Source organism: Dreissena polymorpha, chromosome 2 (genome assembly GCF_020536995.1).
Source record: "Dreissena polymorpha isolate Duluth1 chromosome 2, UMN_Dpol_1.0, whole genome shotgun sequence".
NCBI lineage: Eukaryota > Metazoa > Mollusca > Bivalvia > Myida > Dreissenidae > Dreissena > Dreissena polymorpha.
This window is the reverse complement of record NC_068356.1, coordinates 110,538,539-110,558,227: the sequence shown is the minus strand read 5'-3', so window position 1 is coordinate 110,558,227 and position 19,689 is coordinate 110,538,539. Positions and strand designations below refer to the sequence as shown.

At 35.6% G+C, this 19,689-nt stretch overlaps 2 protein-coding genes across 8 annotated transcripts in view; both read left to right on the top strand.

Annotated features, from left to right (window-relative positions):
* The window catches only part of LOC127868497 (hephaestin-like protein), an 83,889-nt gene that overhangs the window by 47,747 nt on the left and 16,453 nt on the right, over window positions 1-19,689 (top strand). The gene's annotated exons all lie outside the window — the stretch shown is intronic.
* LOC127868498 (hephaestin-like protein) lies at window positions 12,151-18,926 on the top strand. Its single transcript, XM_052410325.1, has 7 exons — window positions 12,151-12,372; window positions 12,537-12,654; window positions 13,324-13,568; window positions 14,605-14,817; window positions 15,914-16,108; window positions 17,471-17,603; window positions 18,237-18,926. The coding sequence occupies exons 1-7, from the start codon at window positions 12,183-12,185 to the stop codon at window positions 18,358-18,360; spliced, it is 1,218 nt and encodes a 405-aa protein (XP_052266285.1). The 5' UTR covers window positions 12,151-12,182; the 3' UTR covers window positions 18,361-18,926.

Genomic DNA, 19,689 nt, shown 5'->3' with positions numbered 1-19,689 from the left:
AATTTTGTGTCGAAGTGTTTTCGGAAAGTGGAAACAGTAAAGGCAATTGAATCATTTAAAATAAAAGTTTATTTAGTATACTGTGTCATAGGCTATCGCTTTTTTAAACTGAAATTTCGATCATATGTAAAAACTACAAAACTAACCTTAATGTGCAAGATTACAGACTGTTTCTTCAACCGGCGTTGACTTTTGCGATCACGTGATACAAGTTGTTCACCCCCGGTGATATATGAATAATGGCACTTAAGAAACATGTATATACGTTTTACGTATATACGGATTATATATAAACGTGTTAAAATCCATACAATTGGATTTTAACTGATACCTAATCGTCAAAGTTAAGTTATGACGGATTGTTGGTGTTTAATCAAATAGACACTAATTCTTTGACTATTCCTAAAATTAAGGACATGCGTAACATACCAACTGGAATGGAATACAAATACACAAAGCGAGTTATCATAAATACTGGTGCCTATATGAATGCTTATTCAAACATTGTATCGTTATGTAACTATCCACCATACTATTACCTAAGACAAGTCGTATGAAAAAAGCTGACAGGAACATACACATGCAAGAACTATAAACGTGTTGATTGTAAACTTGTAAATCTCATTTATCGAGAAAAACGGCAATGTGTTATTGATGGCATATAAGGACTGTTAGGCCTTTTAATAGAATGATATGCAAAGGAAATAACTAAATGCATGTATGTGTTCTAAGTTGTATTGCTAAAAGGCCATTTTGCAAAGAAGACTTTAATGGAAAGACACATGGGCCCGTGAGCTCGAAACTGTTCATATTATGAGCAAATGGAAAGTAAAACCACATCAACAGCATAAAATAATTTAATCAGTACATTTACGATGACATTTAATGTAATGGAATGCATTTTTGTGCATATTTTACTGAAAATCAGCAAAAAATGCTCCAATTTTGGAGGCAAAGTCTAATATCTTTATGTATAACTAACAAGTATTTTGATTAAAATGTACTTAAAATCAGGTAAATTTAATAAGTGTATTAATTTCCTTTAAAACAAATGAAAAAGAAAACTTTATGGTCAAGAATACGATCCAGATATCATTAAATAATATTTTAATTGATGAAGTGATTTGTAACTGTATTTTCATTTGATCTTCGACTTCAATCTGAAAAAGCCTTATATACATGAACATAATAATCTGCAATTCTGTCGTGTGTGTTTCTTTCCCCATAGTAATACTGTATTCAAATAGTAAAGCTTAATGCGAGTGAACTCGTTTATATTCGAGATGAAGAAAGCTTACTTATAGCCCTCTACTGCCTGATAACCCAAGCTAAAATAAGTCGTAGCTTGCTGATTCAAGCCGAAATAGGTCACAGTTTGCAACTTCGATGATACGCGTGTCACAGTACAGAATGCATGCTTAAATATAAGTAGTACGTTTGAAAAAAGAGTCTTGCTAAACTATAATTAGTACTTATAAAACAAAGTGTCTTTTATTTCATTGAAACGAATTTTGTTTGAAGAAAAAAAAATGTGTCTGTTCAAAAGCGCTTGGTGCGATATACATGTTTACTTATTTTTGCGTGTGTACTTAATCGATTAACTCTTAAGGCTTCTAGCGCAATCGCTTGTATAATTCTATCTATGCAATTAATTATAGAAAATTGTTCGTTATTCTACAGATTACAATGCGTTTTTTTCAGTAACGTGTTCACCTAAATCAATTTTTTTCCAAGTGTGTTTGGAATTGGATTATAGGTAGATCCAAAAGTGTGCTACTGCTCGTTGGCGCTGTTCGGCAAACGTTGCTGTAATTTCACCCGACTTATATTTTAAGTTGTGTTCAAATACATCCTTGCTTGAAATTAATTCCTGAGTCAGACAAAAAAAAAGATAAAAGTCATAAAACTTATCCTCGGCGGTAAAACAATTTGGCCGCCTGTGAGAAGTTTGTTTGAAAAGCTCTCCAAAAACAAGGATATTATCATTAAGTGTGGGACATCTTAACTCTGCACAAATGTAAAGACAATTATCCCCATCAAGTGATTTCTACTGATAGCATGTTCTGATTTCTGTGCCAAGCTGTTTGTTTTCACAGCTGATGTGTGCACAAAAAAAAATGATTTTATCTTATCTGAGTACACATTGCTCACGAAGACCTTTTGTGACAATATTGTGTGCGTCGTCTGTTCGTTTTCATGTACCATATTAACACTTCAGAGCACACATGGATTGCTCAATTTTCACGAAACTTTTTCCGCACATTTGTCGCAATGATATTTCGGACAACGTCACTAGGTCAGATTAAAAAAAGGGCTTGTGAAAACTCTAGAAGAAACATGTGTTACACAATCTTCATGAAGCGTACCCAGAACATGTGTTTTTATGATATATCAGCAGAGTGTTTGGAAACGATTTTTGTTCGTTTAAAACATGGCTGTCTGCGGGAGGGGGGTAGCAGCTGTTATAACATGGGTATAGTCAAACCTTGTGACACTCTAGAAGTCTGATGTTTTGCACAATCATTATGAGACTTGCATATAACCTTTTTTTCAAATGATATATCAGCATAGTTTGAAAATGGCCCTTGTCCTTTTAAAAACATGGCCACCGTTGGGTAGGGCAGTTTTCTTATGTGGCTATAGTGAAAAAAGGAGGTGGGGCAGTTGTTCGAGGCTGAAGTGATATATTGTGGACGCGCTAGAAGACAATCATCATTAATTTCAATCAGAACATTTTTAATGATATCTCGGCTGAGTTTGTAAATTATTCCGGTTTGGTTTTTCTTCTTTTGCGTCTGGGAAACCATGTAAACACTTAAAAACACATATCATGTTGTCCAATTATCATTAAACTTGCTCAGAACATTAGTTCTAATGATTTCGAGGTCGAGTATGAAATAAGTTCCGGTCCATTAAAAAAACACGCTTAGTGGTTCTACTGACCTATTGTGTAGACAGCGATGTTTTAACAAAAGGGATTAAAATGTGCGAAAGCGACTCTTTGCGGATAATGGAGCTTGTCTGTCAAAATCGTCAATACTATGCGTATCCTTGGAAATTTATGAAATTCTACGCTGGATTATAGTGTGCAATCGATAATTGCCGGGCGTAAAATCGGATGATTGATAACGATAGCGGAAGTGGCAAATGCGCGGTTATTTTCGGGCACTATTTTTTTCAGAGATCTTTTTTTTTACAAGACGAAAAAAAGTAGGGTCGGGACCAAAATCGTAGGTAGGGTCGGGTTACCCCCCGAACCACATCTTTTTTTGTTGAAACTTCTATATCTTCAGACTCTAACTCTATATATCGCAAAGTGTAAGATATTGCTACTGCAATAAATGATGAAGCCATTATTGATAAATTGGCAAGTGTTCCAAATGGTGATCTTGTAGCCATTGAGGCTTGATATCATAGAAAAAAGTTGTTTGACTAAATACTACCAGTGTAAAACTTATGCATTTTCCGGGCTGACACCCAATAAGGCCACTTCTGAAAACCAAACATTTTCATACACAATAATTGATGAGATAATTAAAAATGAATTTGAGCATTCTATTGTTGTTGATAAAAAGGTGTTCTTCTTTCCTACTTTAAAAAAAAACGTTTTGTTGAAATTGCTGAATAAGAAGGATTTTCAAATGAAGCAAACTCTTATAAAAGTTCCAATTTGAAAAGGTTGTTTGAAAAATTATGGCCAGAGGTATCCTTTATTCATCAGCATGAAAAGCCTGACCTAGTTTGTTCGTCTAGTTTGACTATTAATGATGCTGTCAGAAAGTCAAAGGAGATGGAACAGGTCATTCAAGATGACAATGAGTGTTCATACGATGAACTACCAGAGTCAGAGGACGACACAGATGAAGCTGCATTTCATAAGGCGATGGGTATTTTGAGAAGACGAATTATAGAGAATAATCTTAAATTTGATGACTTCTTTTACGCTCCAGAAGAAATCAAATTGTCAGATCAGAAGCAGTTTGTGGAGCCTCTTCTTTACAAGACAGTGTGTTGGTTACATGACAAAAATGCTACAAGGAAGCTTCTGAGAGGACCATTACAAGATGTCTAGCTGTTGCTTGTGACCTAACTACACTTGTCACGTAAAACCCATCTCCTAAACACCTGGGCTTAGGGATACACCTCAACAACGAGTTTGGCAGCCGCCATCTGATTGAAGAATTGTACGCTCTTGTTTATTCCATCTCATATCAAGATCTTCGGTTATTCTTGACTTCAGCAGCCCAACCGAGCATTGCATCACACAAAATAACAGACTCTGGTGGTATTGTACCAGACAATATACTACCTAGAGACCAAAGGGGGAAGTTTGTAGTGGCAGTTGCTGATAACTGGAATCTGAATGAGCGAACAGTTGATGGTAAAAGGACGACTCATGCGATGACAAGCATGTTGGTCAGCAGTGCGCCAGCCGAGTCAACGAGGATTCCACGACTTCCGAAAGCAACAAGTAGGACGTTTGACAGTCAGTCACTTCCTGGTTTACAGGATTTGTTTTTCAGTGTTTGTAACTTGAAAACATAATTTGTTATTTGCATCATTTGTATTAGTAAATACAATGTAAAACTTCATAATTTAAAACATTTGTAAATAACGTTTATGAGTCTGTATCAAGCACTTATACCTGGTTAGATTTGATTGTTGAATAAATATGATACATGGAATACTGCATAGCTGTTCGTTACATTTGCCTTGATAAGTCTTAAAGTATGTATTAAAGATTAAAAGCAAACTTATTAAACTTGATGGTTATAATGCCAAATGACTTTCCACGAACCAGGAAAATGGCCACATAGCGTATGTAGTCTTGGTTACCATGGTTACCAACACAATTTTAGGCATTAACTTTTGTTTAAAATGAAGCTTGTAAATGTTGCTATATAATAAAGAGTTTAGTTATCACAGCAAATGTAAAGCATTTGAATTAAAAAAGAAAATGATATGTCAATACTCAAATTTTCGTTTATTTTTCCATTTTGGCCATGAAATGACCTTGACCTTGACCTTTGGTGACCTTGGTGATCTGTTTGGTAGAAGCCCTATATCAATGGATTACTTCTATCAGATATTAAAGTCAGTACATATAGGTGTTCAATAGACGTATTCCATTCATCTTTATTAGTTATTGAATCATAAAACGGCGGCCATCTTGGACTCCATCTTGGATTTCTAAGCCCTCTAGCACTTTCCAGAAAAACGACATCTTGTTCTGAAATCTACAGACCCTGACGAACATTTTTGTATATTAAACCCTCTGTTTATGAGTTGTGGCCAGTTAGATGTTATAAAGCTTAACAAATTTGCAGCAATATTAATCGTAGGAAACAGATGTATACAGCATTAAAATAAGCTTTCATCACTTCTGCTGTCCAGACGTAAAACAATTTTTGGAAGAAAGAATATCATTAGTGTATGAGGTACATTTTGCCGTTTAAGTCAATTAGTATTTCAACGAAAATTCGATTCTTAAATTTAGCGATTTTAAGGTTTGGCCATGCCTTCAAAAAGATAGCTACAAAATCTATTCATTTTTAAAACCTTCGCATTTAGTATGAGTTTGAAGTTTAAATATTGTTTAATTTTAATTTAAAGACCAAGCAAGCTATATCGTTACCAAGTCATATGTTTATAAGTTTGCTACTTTTTTAAATGTATGTGTACTCTCGGATATACCAGACCTGATATTTTAAACATAAACTGTCTATCTTAACTAGAGGTCAAGGACGATTTGAGTGCCGTCCGTATGCTACATAATGCGAAATATAAAGTGCGTGGTTATTTTATATCATCATCGAAGTTTAACTCTTATGACATAAAATACTCCACACACATGCCGTTTACACGTTTTATTAAAGGAATGATATTTGTTTACTTGACAGCATAAATAATAAAAATAAGTGAATAATAATGCCTAAAACAGTTACGCTTGCGAATATTAAACCACTGCAAAGTTTAAAATGTTATTTATATTATTTAAAATGCTGTTTGAATAAAATACCAATGTTGTTTTGATATATTTTATTGACATATGTCAGCTTTGTGATTCTTTCTTATCTATTTTTATGGTACTTCAGTCGATTTCAAAGCCCATTTATTTATTTTAACCATTCTATGTATGACAACATGAATATACAAATATGCATCTACCTTCATTCATTGCAAACATTTCTTCCAATCATGACGTTAGTAAATTTACATCAACAACAATAACAACATTCACACAGCCAGAATAATCCTTTTTGTGGTTAATGTTTTAAACCAAACCGTTGTGCTAGGGATTAAGTCAGAAACATATCATTAAACATGACGTCCGTCGTCGTTTTCCTCTGTCTGATGCCGTTTGTGTTCAGTGCCATTTTCAAATAGAGATTCCTTGAGCAATTTCTCCCGACGCACGCTGCGACTTTTCCCCGAACGGACAGTGCGGGTATACGAAATACAAAACTTTAATATTATATTGCAAATGTATTAGTATAAATGCCTGATAAAATGATGAATATACAGAGCTAACATTATGCACGTAAAAATGCCTTATTTGCTCATACAGTCATAATCCCGTTCAACGGGTTGTAAACATAATTTTATCACTTTAACAAATCGTCAGGACATTAAAAAATTTAATAGTTATTAATTGAAATTCATATTTTCCTTTATTGATGTTTAATATTTATTGTTATGCAATGTTTTGCTTTTACCTTTAAAACCCCAAGTCACAAACAATCTATAAAAACTAAATAGTTTGTAATGAACATCTCACCAACCAAAATACGAACGCATTCAATGACCCGAGGAAATTTATTCGCTTTGAGCATAACTGTTGCTAAATAGCTTCCTGAATATTGACTAGGGCTGAATTTTACAATTGAATTTATATATAATATGTTATTTTATTGATGTTTCCATTTGTCAGGACGTTGTTCTCATTGACAGAGCTGATGTATAGTACTTGAAAGTATTGTAAGGCTCTTATATGACCGAACAGCTGTGCAAACCCCTGGCCAACTCCTTCGAACTTGATTTTTTTTAAATTGTTTGTTTATTCAATGTTTAATTTGGTTTATACCACACATACGAAATTAGCCTCACATATAATGTAAAGAATAGTGATGGTCACCAAGAATTCACTAAGCAATGTCGGATTGAATCAATTGACGTTTTTGACTTTGAGAATCGATATGCATGCGTGTTTCCAGACAATACAATATTTCTCACAAATCCTGACAAGATTGATTGTTACATCTTAAATATTTAAGAAATTACGTTTGAACTAAGCATAATTATACTTAAGCATTATTATTAACTTGTGAATATTTATATGATAAATGTAATGCATGTTAAGCGTTCAGATATGGAAGTGGAGGTTTGCATTAAACAGCCCTGTGAGAAGTTTTAACTTACCTAAACTGTCTGTATATCGACTTTGACTTTAAATTAAACACATAGCCATTGTTAAAGGCACACGATCCTTATTCAGCTCACCGGTTAGACGTAAAGACTACACAACTCAAAAATTGGCATCCTATAGGAAGGAATATAATCGATGAATAAAAAAAATGTGTAAAATAACGAAACAAAAAAAAATGGTTTAAAGAATTAAATTAAAAAATGTTATGGCTTATATATTGCAAAACCTCCTACATGTTAAGGGCTGCTTGAACAATAACCTCTATGAGCTGAAAGGCATGCACTTAAACTCACTGCTAAATATTATCTTAATATGCTTATTTATAAAAATTGCGTTAACACTTATGCTTAATTCAATCATTTATCAATTACAAGTTTTTGTGTCTTAATTAAAATTACGTATAATTAAATGAAATCTATTATATTTCATTGATATTGCTTTAAAGCAGTTTAAAACAAAAGGTCTTTGCACTGCCCTCTCATAATCAGTGACTCGAGTTGTATGCATGTTTTTCTTTTATTTGTGTGTATGTCATGCCAATCAAATATGTTGTGTTTCATAATTTTCGGCCATTTTTATTGTTATAAATGAAGGATCATAGGTCGCCATGGCGAACTAGATATGATGTCCGTCTAGCAACAATGAGAGCAATTGTTTAGTCCTCACTGTGGGAGCGTACATTCGACCTCGTTTAAAATCATCAACTACTGTATCTACTAAGGAAACGCAATCGAGAGCGGTCAAATAAGCATTAGGCTTTCGATTTATCAGAGCTAAAATAAATAGGTTAAAAATAAAAGATTACAATCATAATATGTTTATGTGTTGTTGACGTAGATGATGTTGTATTTTATTTATACTTGAGAAAGCTATGCCTTCATGTATGAAACAGTTATAAATTATTAGAAATGCTTGAATACATAATTTGTATTTAACAACCGCGTTCTGATAAATAGAGAAAAAACGCTGCTTAGGGCCAGTGGCCTCATCAAATAATTGTTTTTATACTGTAACTTACTGATCTTGATGCACATTTAAATGCAAAAAAAAAACAAGGAGAAAACCAATCAATAACGATCAATGGATTGTACTTTGCCGTCCCTGTTATATTCGGCATGCCAACAATGTTCAAGTACACTACGTCATTTTACTAGGGTAATGGGATAGTTCCTATTATCGTGAATTTGATAAGAGCAATCCTACGAACCAGTACAATTATCTGCGTCATGATAGATTTCGGTTTATTAATAGTTAAATAATCAGTGTATTGTAATTTTGAAAAGCATTAGTATATTTAGAAAAGGAAGTGAGGATTTACGTTTTCATTATGGATCCATTATTGAAGAACATTTATTTATTGACACCGATGTTATACATTCCAGCTTCCTTTCAGGCGCAATATCATGTGCACGAAATAAAACAGTCGACAAGAAACATAGTCATCTGTAATTGATGTGAAGATATTAAAATACACGTATTTGATCAATTACTGTGCTCAGTCCATTATTTAATTTAAGGTACAGCGTTGGGAGTGTTCGCGAGGCTTAAGAATCTCAACCACGAGCCTTGGCGAATCAAATGTACAGATCCCAATGACAGTATTTGATAATTATTGTATTGTGTAATCGTGTAATTTATACATCAAACTTATTTATAGATTTTTTGAAATGTAAAAAAGGAGAATAAACGTTGATTCATTTTTTTCATCCTGTATAGATGTTGTTTATCATAATCTAACTGTCTTTATAATTGTTCAATTTTAATCCAACATTTCGAGAGTAATTTGTTATTGATAAGATATATATCAAGTTCATACAATGTTATATATATATATATATATATATATATATATATATATATATATATATATATATATATATATATGTGTGTGTGTACACATTACTATTTGGTTAATAACAGCGCATTCGTCACGTTCATATATATGAATTGGCAATCCCGAAATCGTATCTGCAAAGAAAGTCTGATAATCATCCGTAATATTTTATATAAGGCAAGTGACCAATTTGCTATGCTTCAAAGTCCAGTACATACAATACCGAATGAAACATAAGCATGATGCAAGCTACGGTCACCGCACAGACACAAATACACCCGTAGTTAAACCCCAAGCGATTTCCGTACGTTTTTCAAATGTATAGCCATTCAAAGTTCATATATTACAGAATACTGACATGGAATAATTTTATAGGAGTAAACAACTGTAGATAATAAGTAATTTACAAAGACAGTTGGCCGGAATTATTATGAGACATGTGGTTTCACATTAATTATGGTTCTATCTAACTTTCAAACCTTCAAATTTGCATCAATAAAATATTGTTTAGAATGTAAATACTTTAGTTTTCTTAGACGAATTTGTTAACTGCAGTGTAGTCATGATTCTAATGTTCATATCTTGTCTAAGACACATCACTTGAGGCATGGTATTACAATGTATCGAAATGATAACTTGGATGTGCCAATTGTGGCATATGTTTTATGTATTTAACATTATGACATCGACTTTGTTTTTTTAGCACCTGATGTAACGAATTGTTTTGCACCAGTTTTGCGAGAATAAACACATAGCTCAGAATTATTAGCTTAAATGAAACACATACACACTTGACATAATTGAAAACACGAAATAAATACTTTCAGTTATCAACGTATTGGAACGCTTTATGAAACCCATTACATTTTCTTACCCCGGAACAGGAAGGGGGAGGGCAAACGTTGATATTGTCTTAAATTAGCTTAACAATTCAAGTGAACTTCCAAATTAACAACAAGAACAGGGACTAAGTTTCTTTCCTTTACCAAATCAATGGCTAGATACACATGAGACATACTTTTTGAAACTGTTAAATAAAAAAGATATGTCAATTTTCTTCCAAGAAAATGCCACAGGCCCAATTGATGTCACCCTCAGAAAAACAAACGCCCTATGCCTTCATTAAAGCACTCCAAACGTTAATATTTCAACGAACATGAACAGAGTGCAGATTTAATGCTAATACAGTATTTATGAAAAAGTAAATAGCCACACAATTCGTGGATGCGATTGCTTATTGGTTATTATACCTAAGGAGGGAAGGAACTGTTTACAAATAAGAACTCCTTTCAAACACGAAGACATACACGGTCATTTCGTCAAATGTAACCTTTCAAGTCTTTTAAACATGCCTTACGTATCAACGTTTATTAAGCTATTTGTACCACACGTGTACAATTTCAGGTCAATAAGACAAGTATAAATATTCACAAAAGGCAAGGAGTGTGATAAATTGATTTTGCGTTCATGTTTTTGTTTCGGTCTACATATATACATTGAATTGAAATCGTTTAAGATACCATTTTCGTTGAATTTAATACATGTTGGAGTAGGTGAGATTATTTGCTAGCCCCCCTAACCGGTTTAAACCCACAAAGCTTTGCATGGAATCTATCATTTTTTAAAGTCTAAAAATGGCGTGTTCGTCTTATAGTGGTCGACCAGCAGAAAATGTGCACTTCAACAAACACTGAGGTAAACTTATATATTGCGAAAGCATATTGTAATTCCAGAACGTTATTCTATTTTGAAAGGCGTGACTGAAAATGCACAAAAACCCACATCGGTTATAAGATCACTCGACAATTTAACAGTGTCGTTGCCGCGGCTGGAAATTACTGCAGTTGACGAGAGCGTTCGACTGAATTGAGAGCTGTGTCCATAACAGCAGGGAAACAATACCACTTGATGACTACTTGGGCATTTGAAATTAACTGGCTTTCGAAATATTTCGATTCAGAAACTCAAGGAACCATATCATTAGGTAAATGTAACGGACTCGCGAGCGATTCAATTAACTAGTCAGTAAAATAAATGCAATCGAGCTAAAATAAATAGTTTAACTAATTATACTAGTTTCTGAATATGCACTGTTAGTTTTATTTCTATCATGCACAATATGTTCAACATAAAGGAATCTTGCCTATAATTTATCATATTAAAGCACATAGCACAGTTTACCTTCACAATTTATATACTATTAATGGTAAATGATGAATGAATGACAGTCTCACACCTCGTTTTGGACATTTTGGGCATTCTCACATGCATGAAAACAATTAAAAGTATTAGTCAAATTTTGTCTACTTTTGATCTTATATTTTATTTGTCGAAAGTTTTAATAATAATTTGCATAATCGGTTTATCATACGTTTCAATAACAAAAATAATAATGATATTATAATATTTGTGGTTATGACTTGACGCGCGTTTATTTGTGATCAGCGCATGTATAACAATGCCATGTTACATTAAAGCATATACGACAACATACTGTTTGGTTAAACATTGACCACGTCAACCATACACCGAAATTCAAATAATATAGATTTACTTCAATATTCATACACATGTAGTTACAACAATATACTAGTAATCAAATATAATTAAAAACAACTATGAAGGAATCCCGGTGCATCCATTACCACATCACAACAGCAATCGTTTTTGCGTTGGTTGCTTTTAAAGTTGTCTGTGTGGCAAACCAATATTATCAAAATAATGCCATGCACTTCAAATGTTTTGACCATTTTTGTTACTGTTTATGCGTGTAAAAAACGAAGGTTCCGAAATTTACCACATTTTGAATAATCATCCTTTGTATTACGCATATACATGTAGAACCGTTTGCGTAAGCTTGTCAAGCACTCGTAGTGATAGTGGGGTTCAGTATCTAGTATAAACCAATGCACTGCTTATAACATGCATAGATCGACAAACTCAGTCAGACTTGAGAGTGTTGGCGGAAGGAATAGTCCATTTTCTATAGATTTGTTTGTATTACTTTTTTCAAACATGAAGTTGGCCGTTGTGTTCCTCTGCCTGATGCCGTTCGTGCTCAGTGCCACCGTCAACGAGAGATTCATCGAATCTTTGCTCGGGGGATACGACAGTGAGTGTGTTTATGAAAACTATTACGCAAAGTTTACCACATTTTCACAATTGGAATGTTATCATAAAGATTTATACATGTGTATACATATAACTATTGGACCTCGATGATGTTTGAACAATATGCTCTTATTGTTATTGTCCTCGTTTTATCCATGGCATTAGCGAATCAAAACGGTGTCATAGGAAGTGGCCGCGTAATTAGGGACTTCTTTGTCAAGGCGGTGAAAGTCGACTGGGACTATCTTCCGCTGCAGATGAACGCGGTGGATTCATACGACACGTTTGTATCTAAATATTTATATAGAAAATTGTAAAACAATTTTACGACTTGAAATTCAGTTAAGCATCCCGTCAAAATACTTGCATGCATTTTTGCCCGCTCATTAACATTAATACCTGCAAGTATTTCAAATCGTCTGATCGTTTGTCCTGTTTGCAGATACCCGAAACATTATGTACACTATTTTAACTACAATATCACGTTAGTTAGCGTCACATATAAAACATTTACTTGTTTTTATTTTCTCTGTATGTACCGTTGAACGTATGAGCAAAATTATTGAACGATATTGAAAGTTTATATACAATTATAATGACAGTTCGCTTAAATGCCATTATAATTGTTTATAAACTTTCAATATTGTTCAATAATTTTGCTCATACGTTCAACGGTACATACAGAGAAAATAAAAACAAATAAGTGCTACATATGACGCTGACTGAAAAAGTGATATTGCAGCTGTTGACGCTAATGATTCATATCCGTTCGTAATAACGACGATTCTGTATTGCGCTCGTCTACGCTTCTCGTGAACCTATTATTGTCTCTGATTTCTTGTAATGGAATTCGATAATCCACAAATTTTCTCAGTTTCTGCGATACGACTTTACGAAAACAAATTCTCATCACACCACATTTTCAAAAATATGAAACACTTGTGTCTGGTAGATACTGGCACGAGACGCTCGTGCGGCGGAACAATCGCGTGGGCAGCAAATATTGGAAGTACGTGTACAAGCAATTCACCGACGACACCTTCACGACCGAGATCACTACCCCAAAATCATTCGGCATTGTCGGCCCCTTGTTAAGGGGAGAGGTCGGCGACACGATCCGTGTCCAATACCGGAACAACGTTTCGGTCCCGCTGTCTGTGCATCCGCATGGGGTTCAGTACACGAAGTTGAATGAAGGTGTGTATATAACTAAGCATGCGTGCGTATCATATGTACTAGTATTTGATTATAGTCACACTTTAAGGGACAGTTTGGGGGGTAATCAAATAAATTTTAGCGATACACGTGCTCTTTAAAGCTAAATATTCTGTTTAAACTTAATGTATCTCTATTGATATACATGTAGCTACTTATTATATTTTGTCTTACCTTATGCAAACACTATGTCTGTATAAGTCAACGAAAAGTATCCGAAATCCGTTGAGAAAAATTCTCATAAACAACGCAAAAAGTATTTGCGAACCTGAACACAGGCTAGATAAATATAGTTCTAAATCCCGATAAACGAATACTTATAAACCGATAATATAATCGGAGAAACTTTATAAAGTGCAAATCACACATTTGTGTCCTGCTTTGTCGTAATGACATGCTACGTTCGTAAAATACTATAGAAAAAATCATGAGTGTATGGACCGGTCAATATTTTCTTAAATTTGGACCGCTCGTACAAAACATATTGACGTATGACATCAATGCGAACAAGTTATACTGTGCGGTAGCGCTTTAGTGTAATTCGATGCAGACATTGATGATTGTTTAAGATGACACATTTATTTTCATCAATTATTATTTCAAGTTTTTTAATATAACATTTTATGTGAAACTTTTTTCAATATGTGAATATAGTTTATATGCGTTGTGTCCTGAGAAAACTGGGCACAATGCATGTGCGTAAAGTGTCGTCCAAGATTAGCCTGTGCAATCAGCACAGGCTAATCAGGGACGACACTTTCCGCTGTAATGACATTTTTCGTTTAAATGAAGTCTCTTCTTAGCAAAAATCCAATTTAGGCGGAAAGTGTCGTCCCTGATTAGCCTGTGCGGACTTCACAAGCTAATCTGGGACGACACTTTACGCACTTGCATTATGCTCAGTTTTCTCAGAACACGACTCATATTAGAAAACAACTTCAAGGCTAAAACAGTTGTTGTCAATTTGGGAAATTCTTTAAATAGCTGATTCGTTATTATCCTGTCAATTATTTTCAAGGTGCCCTCTATCAGGACAACACCAGCCAGAGGAACAAGGCGGACGAGAGCGTCGGTCCCGGAGGTAGCTACGTGTACACGTGGGAGGTCACTTCCGGTTTCGCGCCACGTGACGGCGACTCCAATTGCATCCCGTTCGGGTACCACTCTCATGTCAACGCTGAAAAAGAAACGAACGCAGGCCTATTGGGACTTTTGGTCATATGTAGATCGGGTAATTTCACGTCTATTTGAGTATAGTTATTTTCGATATCGGTTGATCTTAGGACGATATTTGTTTGGCTGTTTGTTAATGTATGGAATACCGTTAGGGCCCTCGCGGTTACACATTAAAATCCAGAGGGCGACAATGCGATAGTGCGATAGTACGATGGCGACAATGCGATATTACGATGACGACAGTGCGACAATACGATGGCGACAGTACGACAGTACGATGGCGACAATGCGATAATACGATGACGACAGTACGATAACGCGATAGTAAGATGGCGACAATGCGATAATACGATGACGACAGTGCGAAAATACGATGGCGACAGTGCGAAAGTACGATGTCGACAATGCGATAGTGCGATAATACGATGACGAAAGTGCGACAATACGATGGCGACAGTGCGATAGTACGATGGCGACAATGCGATAGTACGATGGCGACAATGCGATAATACGATGACGACAGTGCGACAATACGATGACGACAGTGTGATAGTACGATGGCGACAATGCGATAATACGATGACGAACGTACGATAACGCGATAGTACGATGGCGACAATGCGATAATACGATGGCGACAGTACGATATGACTATCGCATTGTCGCCATCGTTCTATCGCACTGTCGCCATCGTATTGTCGCACTGTCGCATTGTCGTCATCGTACTACCGCGTTGTCGCATTGTCGCCATCTTACTATCGCATTGTCGCCATCGTACTATCGCATTGTCGCTATCGTACTATCGCACTATTGCATTGTCGCCCTCTGGATTTAAATGTGTAAAAAAACACGATGGCCCTAACGGTATTCCTTAATAATGCGTGTCAGGGATGCTGAACCTGTAAAATAAAAGCTGTCATAAACGATTGATTTCCAAATTATATTACAAATGACTATTGATAAATGATTTTTGTCATCTTAAAACTGAAGAGTTTTATTTTATATTTATCTGATCCTTCAAAATATTGTATACATGTCGAGATGGCACTACGTTACAGCCATCCGTTTCTGCTCTCTTGTGGAGAAATATCGGTTTAAAGGATTTTATATCCAAACCCGTGATTTTAAACTTGATATTGGCATTCGGCCAGGTATTTTGACACCCCTTGGCATGCGCTCCGACGTAGATAGGGAGCTCGTACTATATTTTGACTCTATCGATGAGGGCAAATCATGGTTGGTGCATGAGAACCTAGAACGTTGCGGCGACCCCGCTGAATGCAAGCGTCTTGCCGACGCGGGCGATCCGGATTTTGAGGAAAGCTTGAAGAAGGATTCCATTAACGGTAATTATGTCATTTGGATATCTGAGTTGTTAGGCACTTTGTCAAGTTGAAAAACATGATATCGGTACCATTAGGCGTCAACTGTTTGTAATTTTAACGTCGGTTGGTCGTCTTTAGTTTGTTTTAAAATCTGTATAGGATTTGTTTATATCAGTTAAACCTTTGGCCAAATATGTGACTGGTCCGGGTTTTATACGGTCGTAAAGTGCATGCGCACTAAATTGCATATGTTATTCAGTACGCATGTACTTTAAGACCGTGCCGATATAATTATGCTATTAATGTTTAATTTAAATCGACTGACACCTTCCCTCGGTCAATGACACATCTTTTCAGTAAATAATGTCCTCTTTCTTCATTTTCTTTACACGATAAGCACGCATTCTGAGTAGATGACACGTAATCCTATTCCCATATGGTCCCATTGTAAAATTTATCGAATTCCGTTTTGCCTTTCATCAATATCTGATTGTGCGAACATATCAATTTAGAGATTTCGAGAAACGCAATAAAATGATATGTGATGTTACTTCTAAAAAAAAGGCATAAATGGGTTAAAGGGAATGAATCCTTCAATTACGTTTTCGTACTCATTGATGCTGCTGATGAAAATGATTACTTTGTTCAGTGACGCTAGACAACTTATGTAACCGTTCAATTCCAGTTTTCGCCGATCCTCGAAACACCTCGTGGGCTCATTTTTGACATTATATTTGAGTCATTCTAATAATCCAAATCCAGTGAGGAATGTATGTCCGTTTAGTCGTCGGACAGTTTATTTGATCTTCATCACACTTGGATAAATATATTTTGTGAGAATGTCTTGGCTGAAAATGATGATCGACCAATCGTCCAAGGGAATTAAGAGTAATTCAATTAGATTTATCGTAATTTAGCCGATTCTAACAGTTTTCTCCCATTGTTTTCTGTTCACTATTTTTCACTCTTAGACTATTACTTTTTTAGTTTAGATAAAACGCAACTGTTTTACTCTAAAAAAAAACACTTCGGTATTAATCATGGTACCATCAAATGGCGTCGATTCAAATAATAATTATTTGGCCACTCTACAAATCATCCAGCTATTCTTAACCTAGCAATGATCCTTTACCGCTTTGCTTGCTACAATGATTATATTCCGAATGTTTCCACTGACGCGCTTTTTATCCATTTAGCAACGGTTTCTTGTCTTTCGACGGTTGTAGGTGGTTAAGTTTTGTTATTCAAAAATGTCTGTGAACGAAACTTCTTTTCTCTTCAGGCAGCAGGTCCCTAAATCGCTAAGTTAAAGCTTTTTACTGCCACTCGTAAAATGTCATTTTCTCACAAACGGTATTCAGTGTTTTCATTTTTCATTGACAGGCTATATGTATGGCAATTTACCGGAACTAACTGTCTGCGCCGGCGACCGTGTGGCCTGGTACATCTTTTCACTCAGCGCGGAGCTTCATCCGGTAAACATCCTCGGACAGACTTTCCTTGAGAGCGGTCAAAGGTAGAACATTAATATTTACAAACATTTTCGTGTATGCATATTTAATAGTTGAAGTTGTTGTTTTTGCGTTGGTGGTGGCATAAAGTAGTGAGGATGAACATGCGACGCTGATATTATTGCTTGTTGTTGAAGTGGTTGTTGTTTTTGGAGGTGGTGGAAGTCATGGTAGTCGTGTTGGTAATTGTTGCGGTTGTAGTCATGGCGGGCTCTGTACATGTAATAAAGCATAAGTGTGGTTGTGTTGGTGAGAATGACGATGGCGATATCCATGGATGTAGCAGTTTTGATAGTAGCAAAGCTTATCGTGGTGTCAATGGATGTGGTGATAGTTACTGCAGTGGTGACAATGTCAGTGACACGGTGGTTGTTGTGATGGTTGAAGCGCTGGTTGTGATGATGATTATGCTGTTCGTGTTGGTGGTGTTGAAAGTAGTCGGTGATAGTACTGGTGATGATAATGATGTTGGTGTTTTCGGAGACACATGGTGAACGTGAGGGTGGTTATTATGGTTTTGATAGTGGCTCGTGTACAATAATTTTATTAGTATCAACATAAAACTGGCATGACCGAATTGTATTACCGATTGATACACCTTCAAAAAATCAGTTCCTATTATTTCAGTATTATTTCAGAAAAGCCGTCGAGGGTATTTGGTCGGCGACTTTCCGGGAAGCGGAAATGGTGGCCCGTAACCCCGGGAGATGGCTCGTGCAATGCATGAACTCAGAACACAACAGAAGTACGTCGATATTCTGAAACGGCTTAAATCGACCACGGTTAACACGACGAAGCTTTTAAAGGCATTCGCCATAGCATTGCATATATTATTAGACATTGTATATTAATGATTAAGAAAGAACTGCTGTTCACCGCTGTTCATCGATCAATTGATAACGGTTTGGAATCATCATGTGCGAGGAAGTAAACAACGGGGCGTTTTCCAAAACACTTTTTTATTATTGGAAAGTAAGTTTTGATTGTAATGGAAATAATAATGGATTTCTTCCGGTGTCATGGACCTCGCTTCAGAGCTGCACAACGATGACACTCTATATTGGACACTTGGATACTATTTTCCAAAAATATGAAGATTCTAAGAAATGAATATATCAACTTTTAAGGACCTTGTTCTAACTTATTTCATTCTTCACAGTTTGTGAGAGTTGTGAACACATGCTGCTTTTGCTTTGGAGTAAAATGACTGCAAGCGTACACCGTTTTTTGCCAATCAAACTCCACACACTTTAAAAATGTTATAAATGCAATCGAATTCGTTATAAAGTTAAAAAATGTATTACTTGTGATAATTACTTTCATGCCCGCCTAATTTCGGCGGTTACCATTGCAAATCGCGTCAATTGTCTCTTCCTTGTTTAAATGGCATCAAAGTTGTGATGGCCGTGGAGGATTGTGGGAAAACAGTGAGCGATCAGTTGAGCGGCGTTAACCGAAAGTACTTCCTGAAGGCGGAGACGGTTGACTGGAATTACGCCCCTTCTGGTCTTAACAAGTTTGCAAACAATATGCCACTGGACGCCTTAAACGCGTATGTGTTTTAAAGTCATTATAGACGTGTCGAAAAGTATCCATCATTTTCCAATTCATCTGGCTATTGTCCCATCACTGACTTAAGAGACCGTGTGTTTGCTTATTTTACAAAGAAGTATTAACGAGACACTCAGAAGTTCTCCTTTGTCTAGTTTATTTGTCCCCTACCGGTTTTACCAGAGGGGACTTATGGTTTTCGCTCTGTGCGTCTGTGAGTCTGTCTGTCTGTCACACTTTTCTGGATCCTGCGATAACTTAAAAAGTTCTTCATATTTTTTCATGAAACTTGAAACATGGCTACATGGCAATATGGGCATTATGCACGTCATTTCATTTTGTTACTATGTAAAAAATTCTGGTTGCTATGGCAACAAATAAACTAGAAATACTGCTGAAAATGGTAGTTTTCTGGATCCTGCGATAACTTTAAAAGTTCTTCATATTTTTTTAATTAAACTTGAAACACGGATAGATGGCAATATGGACATTATGCACGTCATTTCATTTTGTTCTTACGTCAAAAATTCTGGTTGCTAT